The 23,480-nt window shown below is 35.4% G+C and overlaps 1 protein-coding gene across 2 annotated transcripts in view; it reads left to right on the top strand.

The window, feature by feature from the left end:
- Positions 1-23,480, top strand: part of CHN1 (chimerin 1) — a 161,899-nt gene that overhangs the window by 85,156 nt on the left and 53,263 nt on the right. For both annotated transcript variants that reach the window (XM_090280829.1, XM_090280832.1), the window contains one exon: positions 828-1,116. In XM_090280829.1, coding sequence (XP_090136955.1) covers positions 828-1,116 — 289 coding nt within the window. The remainder of the gene's footprint in view (positions 1-827; positions 1,117-23,480) is intronic.

The raw sequence follows: 23,480 nt of genomic DNA, 5'->3' as shown, positions 1-23,480 counted from the left end.
AGCTTTTATTAAAGTCAGTGCGTGTTCTCACCTTTGTCTTGCAAGGACAGTGGGGTTAGTCAGGCCAGATCCATTTCTGAGGTTTGTGACAGGAAATAAAATACTGAAATTATCATAACACTAAATTGTTCTTTTCCAGATTTTAAAATATGTTATCAAACATAATTCAAAAGTGCAAACAAGATTTTTAGAATCCAGTAGTTTATGACATATATGCCATGTATATTGCAAACATTTCTTGTTCAGACTCAACAAGCAGACAGAAAAGTGACTATATAAAAGGGAAGGGGGAGTCATTGACCTTTGGCTAGAAAGAGCAAAATATGTTTCTGCTGCCATCCTGCCCTACTCTCTGATGTAGATTCTGGACTCAGTTCTACTTACCAAACACTGGAGCTTCCCTGTTAAGAGACATTAATGCTGGTGTCTAAAGTACTTTGAATATTTTTATTGATCAACTTGATGAGAACATGTTAATATAGAAATTTTGTATATTATGGAGTTGACCAGTTGAATATAGAATGTATCCTAATAGGACATGAAGTTTATTTTCCTGTTTTTCCTTCAGGCATAATGAAGTGGCTTAAAAAGATAAATAAGAACAAATTTTTCCCTTTAGGGTAGCATGCTTTTGACTAGTTATCCCCAGTTGTTGCAAGTTCATTCTTTGTGTTCAGAAGTTTAATTTTCTATATTCCAGACGATCCATAGAGATTAGCCACAGTTTATTTAACAGAGACACACAAACCGATAGTTTTTTTTTTTTTCTAGAAAGAATTCACTTGCTTACTTTTCTTAAAAACATCTTTCCCATTTCATTGAGGCAGATTTGGAAGTCAAACCAGAAACTTCAGGCTCTACTACGATGGAAAGCACTTTGTTGGGGAGAAGCGCTTTGAGTCCATCCACGATCTGGTGACTGATGGATTGATTACTCTCTATATTGAAACCAAGGCAGCAGAATACATTGCCAAGATGACGATAAACCCAATATATGAGCACATAGGATACACAACCTTAAACAGAGAGCCAGCATACCAAAAACATATGCCAGTCCTGAAAGAGACACATGATGATAAAGATTCTACAGGCCAGGATGGGGTGTCAGAAAAAAGGGTAAGCGACCATGAAACCACACTTTGTCTTCTTCTGTTTGGGGGCCTTACGAGAAAGTCATTATTGCCAGAAGAGATGGACTTCTCCGCGGTGCTTTGAAAAAGATGTGTGTTTTCCTTAATGTCTAGTTCCAGTGGTCTTAAGCTTTGCATATACCTAATTCTTAATTAAATATGTCAGGTGTACTTTTTTACTGCTGATTATTTTCTATTTTATCAGCTTCATGGTTTTAAAAATGCCCTTGTATAAAGGTTCAGGGGTTTTGTTTAGAAGCATAACATATGGTCAAGGAAAGATAGCTCTGTTATGTAAGAGATTAAGGAGTTGTATGATCTATCAAAATTATTATTTTTTCCCTTAAAGATAATTCCCTGTTGAAATGGTTCTATTATTTATGAACTTGATATATCTATGTTTTTAAAATATACATGAGTAAATTCAGTTTATCAATAACTCTTACACTATTTTGAGAATCAGTCAGTGTCGAGTAATAGGAGGATTTATCTCTTTATGGATCTTTAGGAAGTAATTGAATAAGGAAGATTTACTTTTATTTAATTATAAGAGAATTTGTTTTCATTTGTCATTTTTAAATTATAATATCATTAAGGTTAACATTAGAAATTTTAACTCCTTGATTATTTTACTTTGAAAATTGTCCCTAATCTTCCCTTCACCCCAAGAAAAAGGGTGAACTTGATGTTTTATATTGAGTGGGATTTAGTTGGGGAAATTTTATGTATTTTTATTGGAATCATGTTGATTTATTATATTTGTAGAATCTTTAGAAGCTGTGCTAAAGAAATGCAGTATTTGTAGTGGTTTGAGCTTGGATTCTGTCACCAAATAGATTTGTGTGCAAATTTTTCCATTTTATCAGTTGAGTGAACCTCAGCAAGTTATTTCCATGCTTTGATGTTCTTATGTGTAAAATTATAATAATACTCAAGTTGTAAGGATTGATTGAATGAGATAGTATATATTAAATAATCAAACTATGCTACTAGGCACATAGTAAGCACTCAATATGAGTTTGGTGATAATATTATTGTAACAGCCATATTAACTCAAGGCAGCATCTTAAAATACTTCCAGTTATTTTAGAGCATATAGGTATGGAATGGAAATTTAAAATGTTCGTTTTTCAGTCCAAATTTTAGTTTCTGGCAAGTCTTACTTAGGGTAGCATTTTGTGGCTACAGACAAACCAACATCTTAAATTATAGACTATAGAAATTTTGTAGAAAATGGTTTCTCATCTACTCATATTTGTTAGTAACCACAAATCTTTTTTGGAAGTAACCAGGATTTAGAATCCTCAGTGCATGCTGTGTTTAATGTTCTTTTTACTCTCTAGTTCCCATTTTTTCACTTTGGTTTTTTTCCATTCATGACATTTTCCATAATGTGTGACTTAAATATCTAATACTGATATTACAGTTTATGCAGATGTGCTTGAATACTCTAAGTCAGCATTTGTGAAATATTTAAAAATGTGTAAATGTGAGTCTTTCAAAGTTGATCAGCCTAATGATAGTCTTGGTGAATGTGTTTTCTATATACTCTTCATTATCAAGGAACTTAATAAAGACACTTAGCTATATCACATTGGGCTAGTCGTTTAACTTCCTGAGACCTTGTTGATCCCTCCTACAAAGCGAAAATAATATTCACAAGAGCCAAGAGTCTGAGGTAGATAATAATGTCTAGAGGGCCCTTTTAACTCTAGTATCCATGATTCGCTGTGTATTCTGGCAACGTTACATGTCACATTACCTGGATTCTCTCGTGCTGATGGCCAGTGATAGGTACAAAGGGTGAAATAGTTAGCACTGGAAGCTATCTCTCTCCAGTACTGCATAATAAAGAATCATTTAAAAATTACTCTTTGCTTTAAACTGCATGCATCTTAAATCTAGTTGGCTTAAAATCTACTTACTCAAAAATAGATTTATTTTATTTATAGGCGTCATCCAACAGGACAGGGATGATGACCTGTTCAACAGCTTGAAACATTGATTCCCTGTCACAGTGGATGACATTTGTAAGTAAAGATAATCATGCTTAACTGACTTAAAATACCTACTGACACAAGTATAGTTTAATAAATATTTTACTGGGGCCTGAATAGCTAAAGCCCCTCTTGTCCAAGACTCCTTTTCCTCAGAGGCAAAAAGTGTTGGCTTTGCAGGAGCTAGTAGGCTGTGATGGCAAGGATACTAGTGTTGGCATTAAGAGTTGGGTCCTAGGTCTACAGAAATCAATTTTATATGCCACTTTGGGAACACTGCTTCACTTCTGTGAGACTGCATTTTCCCACCTTTAATAGGGCTTTGGACTAGAGGATCTCTGAGGTGTGGCTATTAATAGAGTATGATACCTCAAGGAGTGTAAGTGGTGTAAGAGACACAGCACAGTACCAGAAGGAGCACTGAAGAGTGGCCTTGAAAGGGGAGATGTGTTTTCAGCTTATCCACCAACTAACTCTGTGACCTTGGGCTATTCTCCTAGCCTGTCTGGACTGCAGTTTCTTCATATCCAAGACAGGGGGTTGTCTACAAAATATTAATTTTACAGGATTTTAATAAATACTTGCTGAATAAAAAAGAATTTATGCTCAAATAATTTCAATAAAATTGTCTTTAAAAAAACTATTTCATTTCTGTTAGGATGCCTTTTTAATAACGTAAGGTGCATTATGACTCTCCAAGAGTGCTCCCAAATTTATCTGAATCACCCTGCCACTATTCAGAACATTTTAGAAAAATAATGTTTCGTGAAACCCACTTTAGAAAATTTTGAATCAGATGACCTCTTAAGGTCTTCCCTTGTTCTAAAATTAAGGATGAGGATTTCATTTTTCTTTTTTCAGTCCTTAGGTATAAGTTGAGCATCTGAGCTTTTGTGGAAGGTTGGCAAGATGGTTTTATGGCATAAAGTTTTGGTGCACCCCACCCACCACCACCCAGAAGTAAATCCTAAAGATTTGTAATCATCCCTAGGAATGTGGTGGTCTATTATGAGGGGAAAATTTTTTTTACAAGTGATATCGCTGTCATTTTTCTCATTAATAATTTAGGTTGCTTCCTTAGCTTGAGTTAGTAATTAGAAACATTAAAAAAAATTTAATGTTGAAAGACATTTAATCATAAAGTTGGGGCATGTTGAAAAGCCTGACTTATTTCTCTTCTAAAGTAGCTTACTTTAGCAGCCCAGTCTGGCTAAGATCCCAGCTTTTATTAGTTTTTTTTTTTTTTTTTATTGCAAGAATTTTTATAGAAGATTGATGATATTAGTTACTTTTTAAAAATTTATCTTGGAACTGTATTTAAATAGTTTCTTCCAAGTAATGAATATAATATGTTTGCTTCAACAGATACTGGACCAATGGCTGAATGCAACAGTTTTATGATAATTTTTACACTTATTAACAATGTAACTTTAAATCCCCCAAAACCATGCTTTAAAAGTGTCTCGTATAACTGTTAATAACATAAACTGTCAAATAAAATATATAATTTTCATTTCAGGAATTACTGGGCGAGTCAGATCTCTGAGTGTAGCCAGATTTAGTTGCCTCAGCTCCAAACCCTCTGAGAATGACCTGTGATAGCGAGGGTACGGGAAACCAGTTTGTTGATTTTATGGAATCTCAGCAAGCTAAATAACCTGTGTGTGTCGGTGTGTGTGTGTATATTTTTTCTTTCCCTGGAAGTTTGAAGTGAATGCAACACTCGTCATACTGTCATACTAATTTATTCTTAGGGAATTTCTTTTATATTTAAACTCCATTTTTGTAACAATATCTTTAAGGATCACCAGGTTGCATATATATTGAAAAGCTTGGTGGAATTTGAAGTTGAAATGTAATTGGGCTGTGCCATAAACTGCCATGACCACTGAAATTCTTTTGGCACCTCCATGAATGTCATGAGTCTTGTCCCCTGATGTAGCAGGGGGAGCCCAGGCAGTTTGGTCTGCTAACTGTCTCTCTTTCCCACAAAGCAAATCTTCTAAGTGTTTTTACTTTGCTTAAAAAATACCATATTATCTGTATCTATATAATTTCATGTAGTAATCAACAAGAAACACATACCTAAACTTAGTCATTATAAACAATAACAGCGGAGTGGGTGGTGTAAATCAAACACAAAAAGCTGTGTTTGATTTCTTGATTTTGTACTTTCTCAGTCTTTGGAGCTTATCCTTTTGTCTCCTTCCTTGTTCCTTCCCAAACTCTGCTCTTTTGTGCTTCTCTTTCCGAGACCAGCCTTATCAACACCCATCTCTGTCCCTTAGTCAAATTTACATGCCCAAATTTCCACTGTGGCTTGTTCAAGGTTAGGATTAGTTGGTCAGACTGCGTAGGCTCTTAGAGACCTGCCAAGTATGCCAGGATCACTTGTTTGCATTAAAAAGCCAATTTAATGATTTATGAGGAAGGCTATAGCTTCCATACAGAACTTCGAGGAGTGGGTTTATCCTCCTCTGTAAACATCCTTCTTAAGAGAGCAAGTGGAGTTAAAGAAAATCCTTCTTGGTCAGTTATAAGTATTATTGGTGTGTGTGTTCTTAAGTGAGCCTTTAACCTCCTGGGAGCGCAGATTTGTCTTTAAGATGAGGACTATGGATGCCAGTTGCCCTGGTGGTTAAGAGTATTAGTGAGATTTTGTAATGTGGTCTTGTAAATGCACTGCTGTGGGACACATTGTTGCACTCTGGGATCAGAGGGATCACCAGCCAGATGCCCGTTTATGGGTACTATTGTAATGAGTACTGTTCTCCCAGCCTTTGCTAGAAACAGCATGTTCAGGTTTTTCTTCAAGATCCATCTTTTCAATGCTTAAACTGCCCTCTTAAGTTCACAAGATAACATCAAAAGGTTATAATTGCTTCATTAATAAAATAGTTTCTTTTTAATAATACTGTGAAACCTCTAATTGTGTCCAATCAGAAAGCATGTGGCTTTACCCAGTAATGTGCTGATGACTTTTAAGTCTCAAATATGTTATTTTGCTGTGGCATTTGCATTTTAGTATTGACCAATATTTTAACTCTACCTCCCTGAAAATAAGACAAGTAAAGCCATCTTCTCTGCTTCTCAGGGACCTTTTAACGAGCCTGCACTCCATGTTGAGCCCTCTAGAGTTTCTCAAATTTCCCCTAACTTCTATGTCTACCTGCTCTCTTAATTCCAGCTGGATAAACCCTCTCCTTCCTTTGCCTTTATGTCATCACACTTTATTTCCTGAATAGTCTTTCCTGAGTTATATATATAAACAAATTCTTCTTGTTACTCAAAACTATATATTGGAACTTAAACAAGTTACAAGCACAGGAGAAATAGCGTCCTATTCTTTTCTTTAGTTTCTGTGAACTAACTCATCTCCTGTCAAAATTAACTGCATTTAATTCAGCACTTATTGCATGCTTCCTATTTATAAGGAAACAGGCTAGGCTCTGGAAGGGATAAAAGATGTACAGGTTACAAGCTCTGCCTCAAAGAACTTACATTTTAAAGTTTTCATTATTTCTGCCTTATTTCATTAATACTTAGGCATCTTGGATAGCAAAAGGCAAGCTACCTGTATCACCTGTTTGTATTATAGGAGTTCAATAAATATTAAGTTGGACTTACTTTGATTTGAGTTTGCTGCAGTAATAGCCCAGGAGATCCCAGAAAAACACTTGTGTAAGTAAGAACACTAATTGTACAGAATCATAATTCAGAAATTGACATGACATTCTGGCACTCCACCCAGTGTCAAGGCTTTAATCCCTTGGAGTTGTATCACTTCTGAGTTTTTCATAAACAGTTGTTGACTAAATGAACAAATAAATGAGTATATTTTATGAATTCAACCAAAGCAAAGGTCCTAATGTAAATCAATCCTGGGACTAAGGAAAAAAATATAGCAATTCAACTTGATATGATATATACTTTCTACTTTTCCCTTGAAGAACTTAGACTCCTTAGACTGTCCCTGTGAGGTAGAGAGGGTCATTCCTCATCCCCCAGATAAAGCATCTGAGGCACAGAAAATGTGCTTGTGTGATACAAAATAGCTTGTGAGCATGGTGGCTAGATGCACCTCTTTAGACATATGTGCAAAGAAGCCAAGATGCTGGAGTGGAATCTTCCCGAACTCCTTGCTGTCAGCTGTGTGTAAGGACAATCTGGACCCCACCAGAGACTCTCATGCTTATAACAATTCAAGAAAACTCAATTGGGGCTCAGGAAATGATTTGTGTGAATCTTATCACCCACAAAAAGAATTAGTAATTCAAAGCCATTAGGGAAAACCAGATGGAGAGAGGAAGATAGAAGACAAATATTAGTTCCTCAGCTCCAAAGAACCAGGCCAGTGGAAGATCAAATTGTAATTTCCCAGGCCAGCTGTAGCTTTGGAAGGTTTCTGTTTGTGGGCCAATTAAACAAATAAAATAACTCTTAAATTATTGGTTGGAGGGTTGGAAAAGGAAGCTATTAGAAATCCTTTCACAATTTCAATTTCTGAGTCCTAGCATTTTGGTGGGAAAATAATTATTGGCGGCCAGATTTTGATCCATTTAATTTTGTGAAATAGAAATCAACTCTGGTGGCTTTAGGCGGGTTGATAGCATTTGGGGTCCAAAGTAATTCAAGACTGTCAGACAATAATCTGGCCTTTCCATTTTGCTCATAAACTACATTTGTGGGCAATTTTGAAAGAATCAGCTTCAGGAAGCCCTTTCATTAGATCTCACGCTTAATGATGTAGATTTGTACTTTTTATCTTTTGCTTTTGATCCCTCATATTTCTCCTTTATATTTGGAATTAGTTTTCCTTCCCCCTAATATTTAGACCTCTCAGGAGACTGGTAAGTCATTGCCATGCCCTGAGTATTTTCTTACGCAAGCTATGAGAATGTAATTGTTCTTATAAGTCCTCATAAATTAGTCCTTAACAATTCTTGGGTCTTTTTCAAGTTGCTGCAACTGGTCAAGAATTCACACCTGAGCAGTAATTAGATTCTTTCAATAAGAAACTGTAGACCTGCAGCAGCTATCAGTTGTGCCCTTGTCTGTATGGCCCCTTTCAGTGTGCTACTACATTATTTTCACTGTGGTTTGTTCATAACTTGAATGAATCAACCCTATTATTTTCTATTTTCTCACCAGCGAAAATCACTTAAGTGCTACAGGTTTGCTGATGACCTAATTTACATTATTCAGCTTTACATTTCATAGAACATTTTTATTAAAAATGTCTAAGTTACTGCAGCTTATAATTACTTACTAGCAATGTTTGATAAAAGGTCACCTTTACTCCAAAAGCAGAAGCTTTTATATAAGCTGCAGATTGTTTAGCACAGTCTTAAGAGATTTACTCCTCTCTTCCTTTTGCCCACTCCATAGGAAGGGATCCCTGTTCTGGGTATAGTTTGCTTAATAACTTTAGAATTACTTTGGGCTGCTGCCCAAGTTCATAGTCAAGAAAACACTGTAGTCCTCTATCCCTTGAGAACATTCTCAATGTAATGGAGAAACTACAAATGAGCCCATATCTCTTTGTAGGCTCATTTTCTAAGAACTTTTAATGTCAACTATATTGAGGTATAATTTACATATAGTAAAATAGACATTTACATGTATAGATTGATGAGCTTTGACAAATGTATACCCCTGTGTAACTACCACTACAGTTAAAATATAGAACATTTCATTACTCCAGAAAGTTCCTTCATACCCTTTTGTAGAAAATCCTACTGCGAACACTCATCCAAGGGCAACCTGATTAAATTTCTATCAGGACAAGAAATTTTTTTTTAATTGTTGATGTGACAGGTGACACCCTATTTAATGTTTTAGTTCCCCACATTTTACAACACACCTTACTTTTATCTTTTCTCTTTTTATGTATTATAAAAACATCTTATTATCTTGAAATACCTACTTTCCTTATCTGATTTTAGATGTAAAATTTCTCAGGTCATATTTTTTAGGGAAATATAAGTAACAAAACAATTGTTGGTGTGTAGTAGTGATTGCAAGGTGTTCTGACTTGTTCAAGATTTCTATCCTATCATTATGGCCTGTTCACTATTTAGTCTGCAATAATGACTTCAATAAATGTGGATACACCATGAGAGGATTTTTAAGTACTGGGAAGAGGAGCTTTTCTGCTCTTCTGGGATCTTGGACCTGAGCCAGGAGCACTCAGCAAGCTAGAAAGTGACCAGCTCTCCTTCAATCACTGGCTGTCTCCTTGCCATTCCTCTGTGGCCTGGAATGGGTCCCACAGTAGGTGTTAGTCATAGTCACAGTTGATGGCAAATTAGAACATCCCTTACTCTGTGAACTGTACCTCATGGTACCAGGTACACAATGAGAAAAACTACAATTTCTGCTACCCACTCACAGTCTATTCACATGGGAAAAGGCATTCTTGGTGGCAGTGGTGTTTCCATAATTCCCTGTGGAACCTTGCTGAAGTTTTTTCTTCTTCTTAGCTTTATTGAGCTCACTAAAGCATTTAGATTTTAGATTTCTCTCTGGTGAAAGTGTGCAGATGCAGCCCACCCAAGTCCTGTAGACTAGAGCTCTCCTTTCCCCAACTCCAGATGAAGAAAGACATTCTCTGCGTAACAAGTTCCCACGGGTAGGCCATGGGTTGTATACAATTCTTGGAGAAATGGTTATAGCTCTTGTCCTTTCTCCCTTTTAAGACTTACCAGGATGTGAGCGAATGAGGGGAATGTTAATGTAGGCAGAACCTTGACTTCTTCCTAATTTCTTAAAAATAGATTAACTCATTTGCATATTAATTTTAGTAATTGACTTCAATGCACCTTGAATAGAGTAGTCCCTTCAATGATCTGGAACTGCTCTATAAGCAGGCAGCCTCAGGCTCAAACCCCTCTTCGTATGCCCCTCTTCTGGAGCTCTGCATAGCCTCCAAATTCTGGAGGCCTAGTGTTTCTCCAGGCTGGGAGGACTGGCAATAATGATAGAGAGAGGAGAGTACCAGACTGTGAAAGTGGTAGAGAACTGTAGAAATGCTTTAGCTACACTAACTAGATCCCCAAAGTTAGACCGATCTCTATAGGTGATATTTGTGAATTAGTCCAGGCATATTACCGAAAACTGTTCTTACATTTAAAAAATGAATCATGTTGATATGTCTAATTAATGAATTTAAGAGAGTTTTTCCTAGTTTTAAAGAAATACATGTTCTTTATATAATTGAAAAATAAGCAAAAGAAGAGGGAGGATTAGTCATAGCACCCCCACAATCCAAAAACAACTTTATGATAACTTTTTGATGGATTTCCTTCTAGTCTTCCTATGTGTATATTATTTTAAACTTTCATGTTTTTATTATACAAGTAATTCATATAAATAATAAAGCAAAGAAAAACAATAAGAATATAAAACTCACATAAATCCCACTGTTGATGGATAACATAACCAATAATAATCTGTCATTGATCCTTCCAGGTAGGGTGTGTGTGTGTGTGTGTGTGTGTGTGTGTGTGTGTGTGTGTGTGTGTGTTATGTGTATGAGAGAGAGAGAGAACACTTTTCTATATAAACTACTTTGTAACTTGCTTTACTGTTCGGTTATAAAAATTTTTTTTCATGTGAATAAATGTATTTCTGCTTTATTATTTTAAATATCTTATAAACAACAATTATTTAGCCAAGTCATTTATTTATTCTGTAAATATTTATTGAGTACCTAATTTGGGCTACTGTGTCCAGTACTGAACAAGACAAATGTGGATCTTGTTATGAAGTTAATTTTCTGTCTTTGTTTACCCGATACATTAAAAATAAACTTAAATATTATCCTTATTGTTTTAAATGATGAAAAAACAAGTACATAGATAGAGAAGCTCTTTTTGCCAGGCAATCTTGTTCTTAAATGATTGGTAATCGGTGTTGTTTTTTTCTGTCTGCTGTTTGTGTCATTATTATAAATCTCCTCAAGTAGTCTTTTAAAACAAAAACAAAAAAACATCTTTTGCTTAGTTCAGATTAGGATTACTTGAGTAATTTTAGTTGACTTCCTAAACTCATGATTTTATTTATTCTTACAAAATTGCTATTTCTCTTCAAGTAAAAGATTTGTTTCCAGAATAATGAATGCTGTAAAAAATCAATATTTTTTTACGGATAAGGATAACCAAAACTTTAAGTTTCTAAATTCATTAACTTTGGGGATAAATTAAAAGCATACACAGTTGTTCTTCCTGGAATAAGCTATATTTTTAAAATCTACAAAACTTTTGCATGAGAGAAACATTTTTGAATTTGTCGAATGGATATAGGAAGTTAAGCATTAACTTCATATGTAATCACAGCCAAGCTTGTGTATCCTTTAGTTACTCAGTTCTAAATTAATGAAGCATTTTTGAGGGGAAAGAATTTCCATAATTTCCATCTGCTGCTTGCACAGGGATGCTTAGCTGAAACTATTATGTAAAACACAACTATTTGGTATCATTTGGACGTAACATTCTAATTACTACTGATTTCAGTGTGAATAATGAATTCCCTTTGTCCCTTGTAGAAAAAGTACCCCCCAATGCCTTTGCCTAATTAATGCATATGACAGATGCATTTTTGAATTTTATTTTTCAGTTACAGTTAGCATTCAATATTATTTTGTATTTCAGGTGTACAGCATAGTAGTTAGACAGTCATATACTTTACAAAGTGTTCCCTCTGATATTTCCACTACCAACCTGGCACCATATATACTTATTATAATATTATTGACTATTTTCTGTGTGTGACAGATGCTTTTATTTGGAAGCAGTGTTCATAGTTATTGCGAAGGAGTTGATTTTATTTTATTTCATTTCATATTCATAAGTGTGTTTATATTCATAGGGTTATTAGATTATAAACAAGTGCTTTTAATATTTTACTTTTAGTTTCTTATAAAAATATTGTAAACTTTGACTTCCGGCCATGATGGAGATGTAGGTAGACACGCTGTGTCTCCCTCACAACTAAGAAAGAATTTACAACCACTTCAAAACTTAAAAAATCCAGAAAATCAGACTACATAAAAGTTCAACAAAAAAAGAAATAAAAAGAAATATTCAGCTAGAAAGGTAGGAGGGGCAGAGGCGGGACGGAAAAAGTGAGGTACGGGGCTGCAGCAGAGGCTGCGGGGATAGCGCTTAGCTGCAGCAGCTGGTGGCTGGTGGCAGCAGCAGGGGCACAGGGAATGTAGCCGCAGCAAAAACCTCAGTCATAATTTTAAACCTGAGGAGCAATCCCAGCCCCAGACCAGACCATGCAGCCCATGGTTCCAGTTCCAGGGAAAATAGAGCCACATTGCTTCTGACTGTGAAAACCAGTGGGGGATTGAGGCAGAGGAAGAAACCGATGGTCTCTCAGTGGAGGCAGCTTGTTTAGTACAGAAAGTGGGAGAAGTGCCTGGAAACGGGGCCACTGCCGGGCAAGTGGTATTGTTCCCTCTCAGGTCCCTCCCCCACATACAGCACCACAATGTGGTGAAATGGCTCACCTGTAGTAATACCTAAGGCTCCACCCCTTACAAAGTAACAGGTGCGACAGCTCTACCTAAGTCACAGAGGCAAACACAGAAAGCTGTTAAGATGAGGAGACAGAAGGAGCTGCAGATCAAGGTTCCAGTGGGAGAACTGAGCAATGAAGAAATAGCCAACCTAACAGATGAGGAGAGGAGACAGGCAACTTAACAGATGTACAATTTAAAGCACTGGTGATGAAGATGCTCACAGACGTGACAGAAAAGATTAAGCATGACAGAGAAGAAATGAAGGCTATACTAAGTGAAATGAAGGAAAATCCACACGAAACTAGTGAAGGAAAGGAAACCAGGATTCAGATCAACAAATTGGAACATAAGGAAGAAATAAACAGTCAACCAGTACAGAAGGAGGAAACAAGAATTGAAAAAAATTAGGAGAGGCTTAGAAACCTCTGGGATAGCTTTAAACATGCCAACATCTGAATCATAGGGGTGCCAAAAGAAGAAGAGGAAGAGCAAGAAATTAAAAAATTATGTGAAAAAATAATGAAGGAAAATTTCCTTAATTTGGGGAAAGAAATAGACATACAAGTCCAGAAAGCACAGAGAATTCCAAACAAACTAGACTCAGGGAGGACCACACGAAGACACATCATAATTAAAATGCTAAATGTTAAGGATAAAGTTAGAATCTTAAAAGCAGCAAGAAAAAAGAGAAGAGTTACCTACAAAGGGGTACCTATAAAACTGACAGATGATTTCTCAAAAGAAACTTTGCAGGCAAGAGGGGACTGGCAGGAAATATACAAAGTGTTGAGAGGCAAGGACCTACAACCAAGATTACTCTATCCAGCAAAGCTATCACTTAGAACGGAAGAACAGATAAAATGCTTCCTAGAGAAGGTAAAACTAAAGGAATACATCATCACCAAGCCATTATTATATGAAATGTAAAAGGGACTTATTTAAGAAAAAGATCAAAACTCCAAACAATTAAAATGACAACAAAATCACAACTATCAACAGCAGAATCTAAAAAACAAAACAAACTAAGCAGACAACCAGAGTGGGAACAGAATCATAGGTATGGGGAGCACATGGAGGGGTGTCAGCTGGAAGAGGGAAGAAGGGGAGAAATGGTGCAGGAATTAAGCATAGCAGGAGGGTACAGAATGGATGGGGATATTAAGAATAGTACAGGAAAGGGTGAAGCCAAAGAACTTATATGCACAACCCATGGACATGAACTAAGGGGGGTGGGATTGCTGGAGGGAGGAGGGGTACTGGGCGAAGGGGAGTGAAGGGAAAAAAAATTGGGACAGCTGTAACAGCATAATCAACAAAACATACAAAAATTATTCTAAACTTTTAAGCTAATTTTTTTCTCTATGACAATTCTTAAATAGCAATGGATTTTTAACATTTGATCTTGTGTTAAGACTCAAAGAATTTTTGTTGTCCTATATGTTAGTATTTTGTCAGAGCTTTAGAGTGGTCCACAGCATTTGATTCAACTGCTCTCTTTATGTTATTCCTTTTGTCTCTTTATTCCTTTTTTTTGAGATGTGTTTCACTGAAAAAGAGATTTTATTACCACATTATCTCCACATTATCCAACCATCCTCTCACACACACCCAAGACAGCCAATTGTTTTTATTGGGCATCTTCTTGGAACAGTTCTAGATCCTTGTCTTATGACTTAATAATATCACTTTAAGCATGTCATTAACCTCTCCAGACAGCTGTTGTAAAATGAAGGACTCAGCTTTCTTAGATGACATTCAGGTTCCTTCTAGGTGTCACAATTCAGTACCTATAAGTTCTCTTTGTTAACCCTCAGGGGTTTTCAGACATAAGATTCTGCACTTCTGGGAACTTACTACGGTAAGAGGTGAAACAGGCTGAAAACATGCAGATTTAAGCATTGAAGGCTCTGCTTCTAACTAGGATTGTGTCTCTGAGCCAGTCACACAATTTTCTTTGGCTTCAGGAAATTGAAGTTCTCTTCTAGCTTCCCAACATACATCACTAAGACTTGTAAAATTAAGGGTAATAACAGAACTAATTAACAATTATTAAGCTTCCATATGTCAGAAAATGTAGTAGGTACTTTACCAGACATCTGATTTAATCATTATAGCATACTTTTGAGGGAGGGTATTATAGTAACATGGATATCTTTGGGGATGATAGGTATATGGAGAGTTATGAAGAGATTCTTGAGGTGTGTTTTAATAGTGCATCCTTTATTTTTAAAAATGGAATCAGAGGAAAGCCAGACCCTATTACCAAATGCCCCTTGGTATCATCATAAAAACATTAGATTATGTTTAGTATTCAGACTAAGTGGATCACTGTTTGAGTAATTGGATTACTCCAAAGGGAGAAGTTAAAACATCCTGGAACTTATCCAAAGGAAGCTGAAGCATAGTTCAGAAGAGGCATGTCACTCCAGGACTACAACTCTTATAATAAATTCTTAAGTGCAAAGAATAAAAGATTCCAATTTATAGAAGTAGAAAACTTATGACTACCAAGTTTTTTAATATTAAAAAATATATATTTTTCCTGATGCTTTAGCTTAATTCTCTATTGACTACTTGGGGCAAGTGCTACCTTCCCTTCTTTACCTTTAAGTATCACAGAAATGTACAAGTTTAAATAATTTTGTTCCTCTCACAGTAAAAACAAAATAAGAAAGGATTTATAATTACATGATAGTGTAAATTATATAAATGTGCAAAGCTCTCAATAATTCAACATGTGAGTTTAAATATTGGTATACTTAGTAGAAGGAGATCTGGGCCAGTTTCTTTAAAGTTTTTGTAATTGAACCATGTTAAATAATTAACATAATTCATTTATGTATTAGTATAATTTATTGGTAGCTAATATTTATAATATAATAAAACATGTCACATTTATTATACTTAGGATAAGTCAGCACACTTTTACACTTTCAGCAGCTGACTTAAATTCAGGCTGACATCTTCAGGTTTTCATTCGTTTAGTCTAAGTGCTTATTAGCATTTCATTGTCAAAGTTGAAGCTTACTTAGCTCTTTGAAACTGACAAAAGACCTGTGAATTGACAGTCACCTCCTAAAGAAGATTTCTTTTGAAGGGAGGTAAAGTGTTTTTTCAAATCAATACTTGGAGACTATCTGTAAAACCCACTGTAGCGAGTTCAATTATAATTTAGAAGCAAAAAAAAGAGAAATAAAGCAAACAAACAACAAAACCCTTACAGCTTTTTAATACAATTTAACAGTTTATCACTTTCCATGAGATCTCTCAGAAGCAAGGAAACCAGTTACATGATTAGGGACTTGCATATATAGCAATAAAAGAAAAAGATATTACTAATGATAGTGCTTTTGAGAAATAAAGAAGAAAAGGAAAAATATTCCTTAATGTAAGTAAATTTTTATGGAAATTCTAAAATATGCAGTCATAGTTTTTGATTAAAGAGCCAAATCAGATTAGTGTTTTCACAATGAAGCTTTATATACAGTAGAGACAACCACAGAAATTTTGATTCAGTAGAATCAACATGAGGCCCCGACCTATATTAGTCTTTCTATATACAGGTGAGGGGTGGAGATCCTGTTGCACAGTAAATGTTGCAAATAATGGATTAAGTCAGTGATTCTCGAACTTTTTGGATTCAGGAGCCCCTAACACTTAAAAAATTGTTGGAGACCTCAAAGATTTTTTATTTATGTGGGTTGTATCTATTGATAAATACTATATTAGAAATTAAAACAGATTTTTAAAATTATCCTAATATATTAATTTAAAAATAATAAACCCATTACATGTTTATATAATAGCATTAAGATAATATTTTATGAAATAGTTAATAGAAGAGTGGCATTTTTTTACTTTTCTATAAATCTCTTTACACTACTAAGAAAACAACTGAATTTCCATAAATGCTTCTACATTTGATCTGTGGTGATATGTTAATCTGGTTGAAGTATGTGAAGAAAATTTGACATCATACAAATGTGCATTTGGAAAAGAGAGTAGTATTTTTAATAGCCTTTTCAGATAATTGTGGATATTTCTCATTGATATCAAACCAAAACTGGATAAGTGGCAGTTTCCTAAAGGTTACTTGAAATGTGGAAATTGAAATCCTATCAATAAGCATTTCTTATTTGGTTACACTAAACTCCACTGGTCTATTTTGAACTCTGAAAGAATCTTTCAGCTGTGCATGATTCTGTAACATCATGCATTGATAATTTGGAAAATATTGGTTCACTGAGTTATGTAGATCTTCCAAACATTGACATATTTTTTATAGGGTATCCAAAAATCACATTTGTTAATGTCAACATTTGATCTTATCAAAAAGGTCATTTCAGCAGTGAGAAGCTTTCAAGTTCAGGGTGGCAGATACAAAATGTCCAAAATTCTTATTTTCACTTGAAAGTTTGAGTTTTATCATTGACTACCATTTGTTTTCCATAAGGTAGCAGGTTTACTTCGTTCATTTTTGAGAAAACGCCAAGTCTGTACAACCAAAATTTATGTTAGTCATTCTTCCAAGTGAAAAATGATATTCCATGGAATAAAGCAGCTAAGCTCATCTAGCAACTCAATATTTTTTCTCAAGAAAACCATCCCTAAAAGGAACCCAGATACCTTTTACATCATTTGGTATAAGGCTTTTTCTCTTTTTTGGAGAGTTTTTGAAATGTGGAAGTGTAAAGCTCTAAATTTAACATAATCTACACAGAAAAAAAAAGAGGGAAAAACTGTCAAAATACGTGACCCACAATAGCTAATTCAGTAGGCCATTGTTTATTAAAATCAGTACCTTTGGTATAAAATAGTACATTAAATTCTATATTTTGTGTCTCAAAGACTCAGTTCTTTTAAAAGGGGAAGCATCATTATTCAACTGATGTCATGGTTTGATATTTCCAGCAAAAAAGCATAATGAGAGCATCCACTTAAGAAAAAAATCTACAGCTCATCCTGCAGGAGGAGATATTTTAGGCAAGTTACTTTTTAACATCAAGCTTCTTATTTTAATGTCTTCTGTATTCAGATGTGCATTTGAAAATAGTCTCATCTTGCAATTTTATAGCAAGTTATGGATTGGAGTTCTTAGGAAGAAATAAACTTGAAACTAGGTCTACTAGTGGTAGATACTGCCCAAATTCCCTTTCCTTGTAACACTTTCTTGCAACTCATCATTACAAATTGTTTTTATTCATAAATTTTCATGGCACTTTGTCCTGTTCCTCCAAATGATAGTTGTTTGGTCCTTTGTATTAATTTAGACCACATCGATTCACAATGTTTAGAATTGAAAACTGCAGTTGATGAAGCCCAGACATCCTTTGTCTTTCAGGTTGCACCTGTTCTCTTAACAGAAGAAATGTTTTCAGCTCAGTTTCATGCGTTAATTAACTATGTTGCTATGATACCTGCGTTGTCACAGATGTTCTCTCTAACATGTTTTCAGTTCATAGTTGCATGCGTTTTGTCTATCCAACAAGGGAGAAATATTTTAAATGCCCTTCTTCCTTGCATCTCTGGTCAGCCATTATTTTTTTATAAACCGAGCTCTAAGGTCTTTTAAAGAATGGCCATTTTCTTTGCATTAAATCTATCCTAATAGTATTTTTAGAGCAGGAGGCTGGAATCATTCAGAAAGGCATTCATCTCTGAATGAGAAGAATTCAGTGAGGCTTACAAATGTACTGTGGAGTGGTGTGCTCATTCTTTCAAGATTTAGCACCTACTTTCTGTTAGGTGGTAAGACCATTATGCAGATAATGACATCAGTGTCAGCATCACTACCACCACCTAGCTTTGCCAGTTTTGAGAGCTCTCTGCATCCTAGGTGTTGAAAATATGGGCTTTATGTACATTTCATAATTCTATGTATGTTATCTCATCTCATCCTCCCAGCCACCCTTTGAGGTAGGTACTATCATTATTCCAGTTTGCAGATGAAGGAACTGAGACTTTCTCTGACCCTATAACTAGTAAGTGGAGCTGATAATCTTTTACAGATAGTCTTTACTTAAGTTCCAAGCCTTTAACCACTTGACTAGAGATAACACTGAACTTCAGTTAAAATATTTTTAATTGTTTTAACTCTTCATGGAAGGGGTGATTAAGCAGATTGGGGAGGGTTTGTAAACAGCAGTTCTCTATCTGCATTGTTTCTAATAAAGGAACTGTGTAAGGCGGTCAGCACACTACCCTGGGGTTTGTGCATTTTGAAGGCTTTTGAAGACACTTGCATATTTGAAGGAGAGGGAGAGATCTGAGATGGAGAGATGTGTAGCAGTCACCTGTTAACAGTGTCAGAAGGGCCATGAGAGGGGGAAGCAGCTTGGAGGAGGACATAGACATAGATTTCATGAATAAATTCAACCTTTGTTAGAAAATAGGACTATTAGGATTAAAATGGGTTGGAAAAATCCATTACCTATCTAATACTTATCCCAAAGATAATCATTAACTATATATTTGTTTGATATCTGGTCCCCATGAAAATAGCACAGGGCCCTAGTCTCTGCTATTTGACAATTTCACTAACACCTAGAACATGGTAGATACTAAATGAAATATTTATTGAATGAGAACTATTTAGGAGAGCCTTGTCTTATATATACAAATGGTCCCCAACTTATTATGGTTCAACTTACCAATTTTTTGGCCTTATGGTGGTACGAAAATGATACCCATTCAACCATTTTGTTTTTTACTTTCAGTATAGTATTTTATAAAGTACATGAGATAGTCAACACTTTTTTATACAATAGGCTTTTTGTTATGTTATTTTTGCCTAACTGTAGGCGAATTTAAGTGTTCCAAGCACAATGAGGGTAGGGTAGGGTAGGCTAAGTAAGCTATGATGTTCAGTAGGTTATGCATACTAAACATATTTCAACTGACAATATTTTCAATTTATGATGTATTTATTAGGACGTAACCCCATTGTAAGTCAAGGATCATCTGTATGTTCTTTGACCATTTCTGTATTTTCTTTTATTGAATTTATGAGTATTGATACTTTCTTAGGCCACATGTCCAGAACCCAAAATCCTTATTTTTTTATACTATATTATTTTAAAGATAAAATGTATCCTAATTATGTAATCACTCCTGCATTTGCCATTCTGGAATCTCTGTTATAAATATAAGACTTAGTTAATTGTTTACTCATGAGATTGGAATGGCTTTCACTTTGTAAATTATGTATGTCTGTTTGGTGAATTTTAATGGAAGCTTAATTACCTATTTGTACAGACAGCTTAATTAGTTGCTCAAGAGACTACTCCCTCTCAATTCATTGGTTTCGAGGGTAGGTTTGTTGATTTGTTTTTATTTAAGAAACAGGAAAAGCTAGAGCAAAAACAAAAAAAAGAAGGCATGCAACTCAGTAACTCTCCTTAAAGCCCTGGTAGACAGCTGACAAAGGATCTGCATGTATCCAAGTATGAGTAACATATCACTACCCACCATCATCAAAATAATGGAAGAGGCTTTTTAAAATGCCAGAAATTAATTACTGAGGCTGACTTGACTTCTCTGTATGTTGTAAACCATCTGTCAGGCTTAGAACTGAATTGGGGGTGGTCATTTTCAGCTGTTAAGTGTTCTTGCCTGCTGATGGATCTGGGTCTGTGAGGCCCTAGTTCTTACATAAAGCAGGTGTCAGTCCTGTTACATGTTAAGGGATCATATGCCAAGGTCCCAGGGAAGCACAGAGGAGTGGATAGAGGGTAGGGTGCGAAGTCAGGAGGCCTGTGTTCCCGTTGTGGCTCCTTTGCTTACCAGTTTTTCTGCCTCTGAGCGTGTGCGCTAATAACACTGCTGAATCTTTCTTCTGAAAAACAGAAATGGGGGATACAATGTGTCAGAACTTTATAGAATCTAAAATTCTGAATGAGTGCTACTGATTTGGGTTCAGTGTAAGAACTGGGCTGGTTTTGTTTGTTTTTTGTTCCTTTTTTTTTTTTTTAAACAAATAGGAAGAAGAATACAGTAAGGTTCTGGTGAAGTAGGACTAGAACATGATTATTAAGGCCGTTACCTCCCAGATTACTTCTTGCTATGCAGCGTGGTGATAGACTCGAGGCTACTGCTGGAAGGGCTCCAAGGCCTCCCTCTGCCACTGAAGCCTGGCCTCTGGTTCTGGATTCTGCATTTCCTGCTGCTTAGCAGGGATCTGTAAACCTAAAGATAAACATGACACAGCTTCTAGAGCATCAGTTTTACTCAGTAGTAATTGAACACATTTTTGTATTAAACATTTTTATACGGGTACATTATGGGGAGCTTGGGGTGCCACCCCTGGGTCCCTGCACACCCTGTTCACTCTTGATTGCTCTTGGGGACATTTTGGTGGAAAGGGTAGTAAAACAGAGGCCTAAGCTGGCCAGATAGACTTAAATAGCATTTGACTTTATCAGCCTTAAATTATCTCCTGTCAACCTACCCTTTGTGGAAGAGGAAAACAGCAAGGTGAATCCCTCTCAGTATACTAAATTGTCACTGAATTATCCTTTAATCTTTTCTTCTTCCTCCTCACAGGAAGTTGATTGCTGTCTGACTTTCTGTATCTTATTTTTTAATGTTCAGATTATTTGTGGGTTGGGTCCAGATACCTCAAATTGCTCTTAAGATGTCAAGTTCCATATGGGACACAGTATGTATATGAATCTAATTATCTCTTATGTGAAAGAAAGCATTCAAGTTAGGGGTTATTAATGTTTTCTCTTAATTTCATTAGGATCCTTTGAACTAACAGAAATTTCATGAAGTGAAATACTATGGACATCTTATGAAAAGTTTATTTTAGAAAATGCCTAGATGCAAGTTACTTTTACTTTTTTAACATCATTATCTTGATGTAAACTATGCTGTATAGCAGTGTCATTACAAAGAAAAGACAAGTTCATGTCTGGCAGTGAGGTGAACTATTAACACATCTATGAATTATGCTTGTGCTTACACTTCTCAGGGTAATTGTTTTTAAACATGTTAAATCTTTTACTTTCAAGCCATTATTGACATGTTCAAGTAATAAAAAAGGTTTTCAAAAGTATGTTGGAACTTCACAAATATACTTCATACTATATAGTTAACATTTATCTTCATTGAGACTTAAAAATGAGTATTAAAAGAAATTATAATTGGAATATTCTAATCAACTGCATATATAGGAAATAAGCTTTTATAACTTATGTTCAAGAAAATCAGTAACAGGTTCTAATGCAAATCACATAGACTTCATCCCAGCCCAATAAATGGAAGTCACTAAAGAAAACTGAAAATACAGTTCCTAGCTTTTATTCTGATACACTGTCTTGTTTCTGTTAGTTTGGTGAGTGTAAAGTGTTCACTGGACTGCAGTAACTTGAAATAATCTCACATGGCAGTTTAAAATCTGAATGTTAATCAGAGTATGCTTTTTATTGGGTTGGCCAAAAAGTCCATTACGTTTTTTTCCATACGATGGCTCTAGTAGTGCTTAGTTGTCTTTAACTTCATTCAAAACAATTTTGTTAGATCGTATTTTGACAGCTCTCATAGCAGTGTGCATTAAAAAAAAAACACATCAAAATTGGTGAACTTTTGTGCAGCAATTTTAATATTGAAGATGGAAGAAAATAAGCAATATTTTCTGACATATTATGCTTTATTATTTCAGTAAAGGTAAAAATGCAACTGAAATGCAAAAAAAAGATTTGTGCAGTGTGTGGAGAAGGTGCTGTGACTGACTGAATGTGTCAAAAGTGGTTTGTGAAGTTTCTTGATACTGTTGACATTTTGGCCAAATAATTCTTTGCTGTGGGGCTGTCTTATGTATTTGGAAGATGTTTAGCAGCACCCTGGCCTCTACCCACTAGAAGGCAATAGCAGGAGATAGCTGACATACTCAGAATATCCAAATCAATAAAGTTATTGGTGAAAATGAAAAATATATCTTTTATTTTACGAAAAAAACTCAACAGACTTTGGCCAACTCAGAAGTTGGATTCCATATGTATACTACAGCTAAGAGCTTTCTGAAAAAGTGAAAACATTTATGATACAAAAATTTTACACTGGATTTTAAGTCCCTAGTTGTTGATAAAATACTAGAGCTTTTTAAATTTCATCTTCTCTGTTGTTTCAGTAATATTTGAACAATGATGTTTCTTTAAGTCGCTCTGGTAATAATTATCAAAAATTTGGGTAAAACAAAAGCCAAAATGTTAATCCCTTCAAGTTCATTTAGGGGGCAAAAATGAGACATTCCCATAGAGGCCAGTTTCAGCTCTTCTTTAGGGAGAACCAAGAATGTTATCATCATACAACCATCACTGCCAGTGGCCAAAAACTGGGGAGTGTTAGACTAGAACATTTTACTCTTATTATGTAATTTTACATATACTGCATGTATATATTAACTTGTGGTTATATATTCAGGACAGGAAAACATCTATTTATTTTATGATATCCTATTATGTAAATTGTTATCAGTACATCAGGGCTATAATCTAGTATTTAAGAACTTATAAATGAAAAACAAAAGACTGTTCAATGAATTTACTTTAAGATTACCACCTAAGATATTTGAGCAGAAATAGAAAAATCGTAAAGAGACACCTGGAAAAAGGAGACTTAAAGATGTAGAAGCTGCCTATGTCCATCTAAGTAATTAGCACTGGCTTACAATGGACAGTCCTGGCTGGTTTGGCTCAGTGGATTGAGCGTCGGCCTGCGAGCTAAGTGTCGCTGGTTCGATCTTCCAATCAGGGCACATCAGAGGAGGAAAACTCTGACTCCAAAAAACCTCCGCTGCCTTGCGGCATACCTCTTCAGGGGAAAGGC

The sequence above is a fragment of the Furipterus horrens genome, unplaced genomic scaffold, assembly GCF_987537825.1.
Source record: "Furipterus horrens unplaced genomic scaffold, mFurHor1.1.pri manual_scaffold_1, whole genome shotgun sequence".
Classification (NCBI taxonomy): domain Eukaryota; kingdom Metazoa; phylum Chordata; class Mammalia; order Chiroptera; family Furipteridae; genus Furipterus; species Furipterus horrens.
The sequence above is the reverse complement of the archived record's forward strand: the minus strand, read 5'-3'. Positions and strand labels throughout refer to the sequence as shown.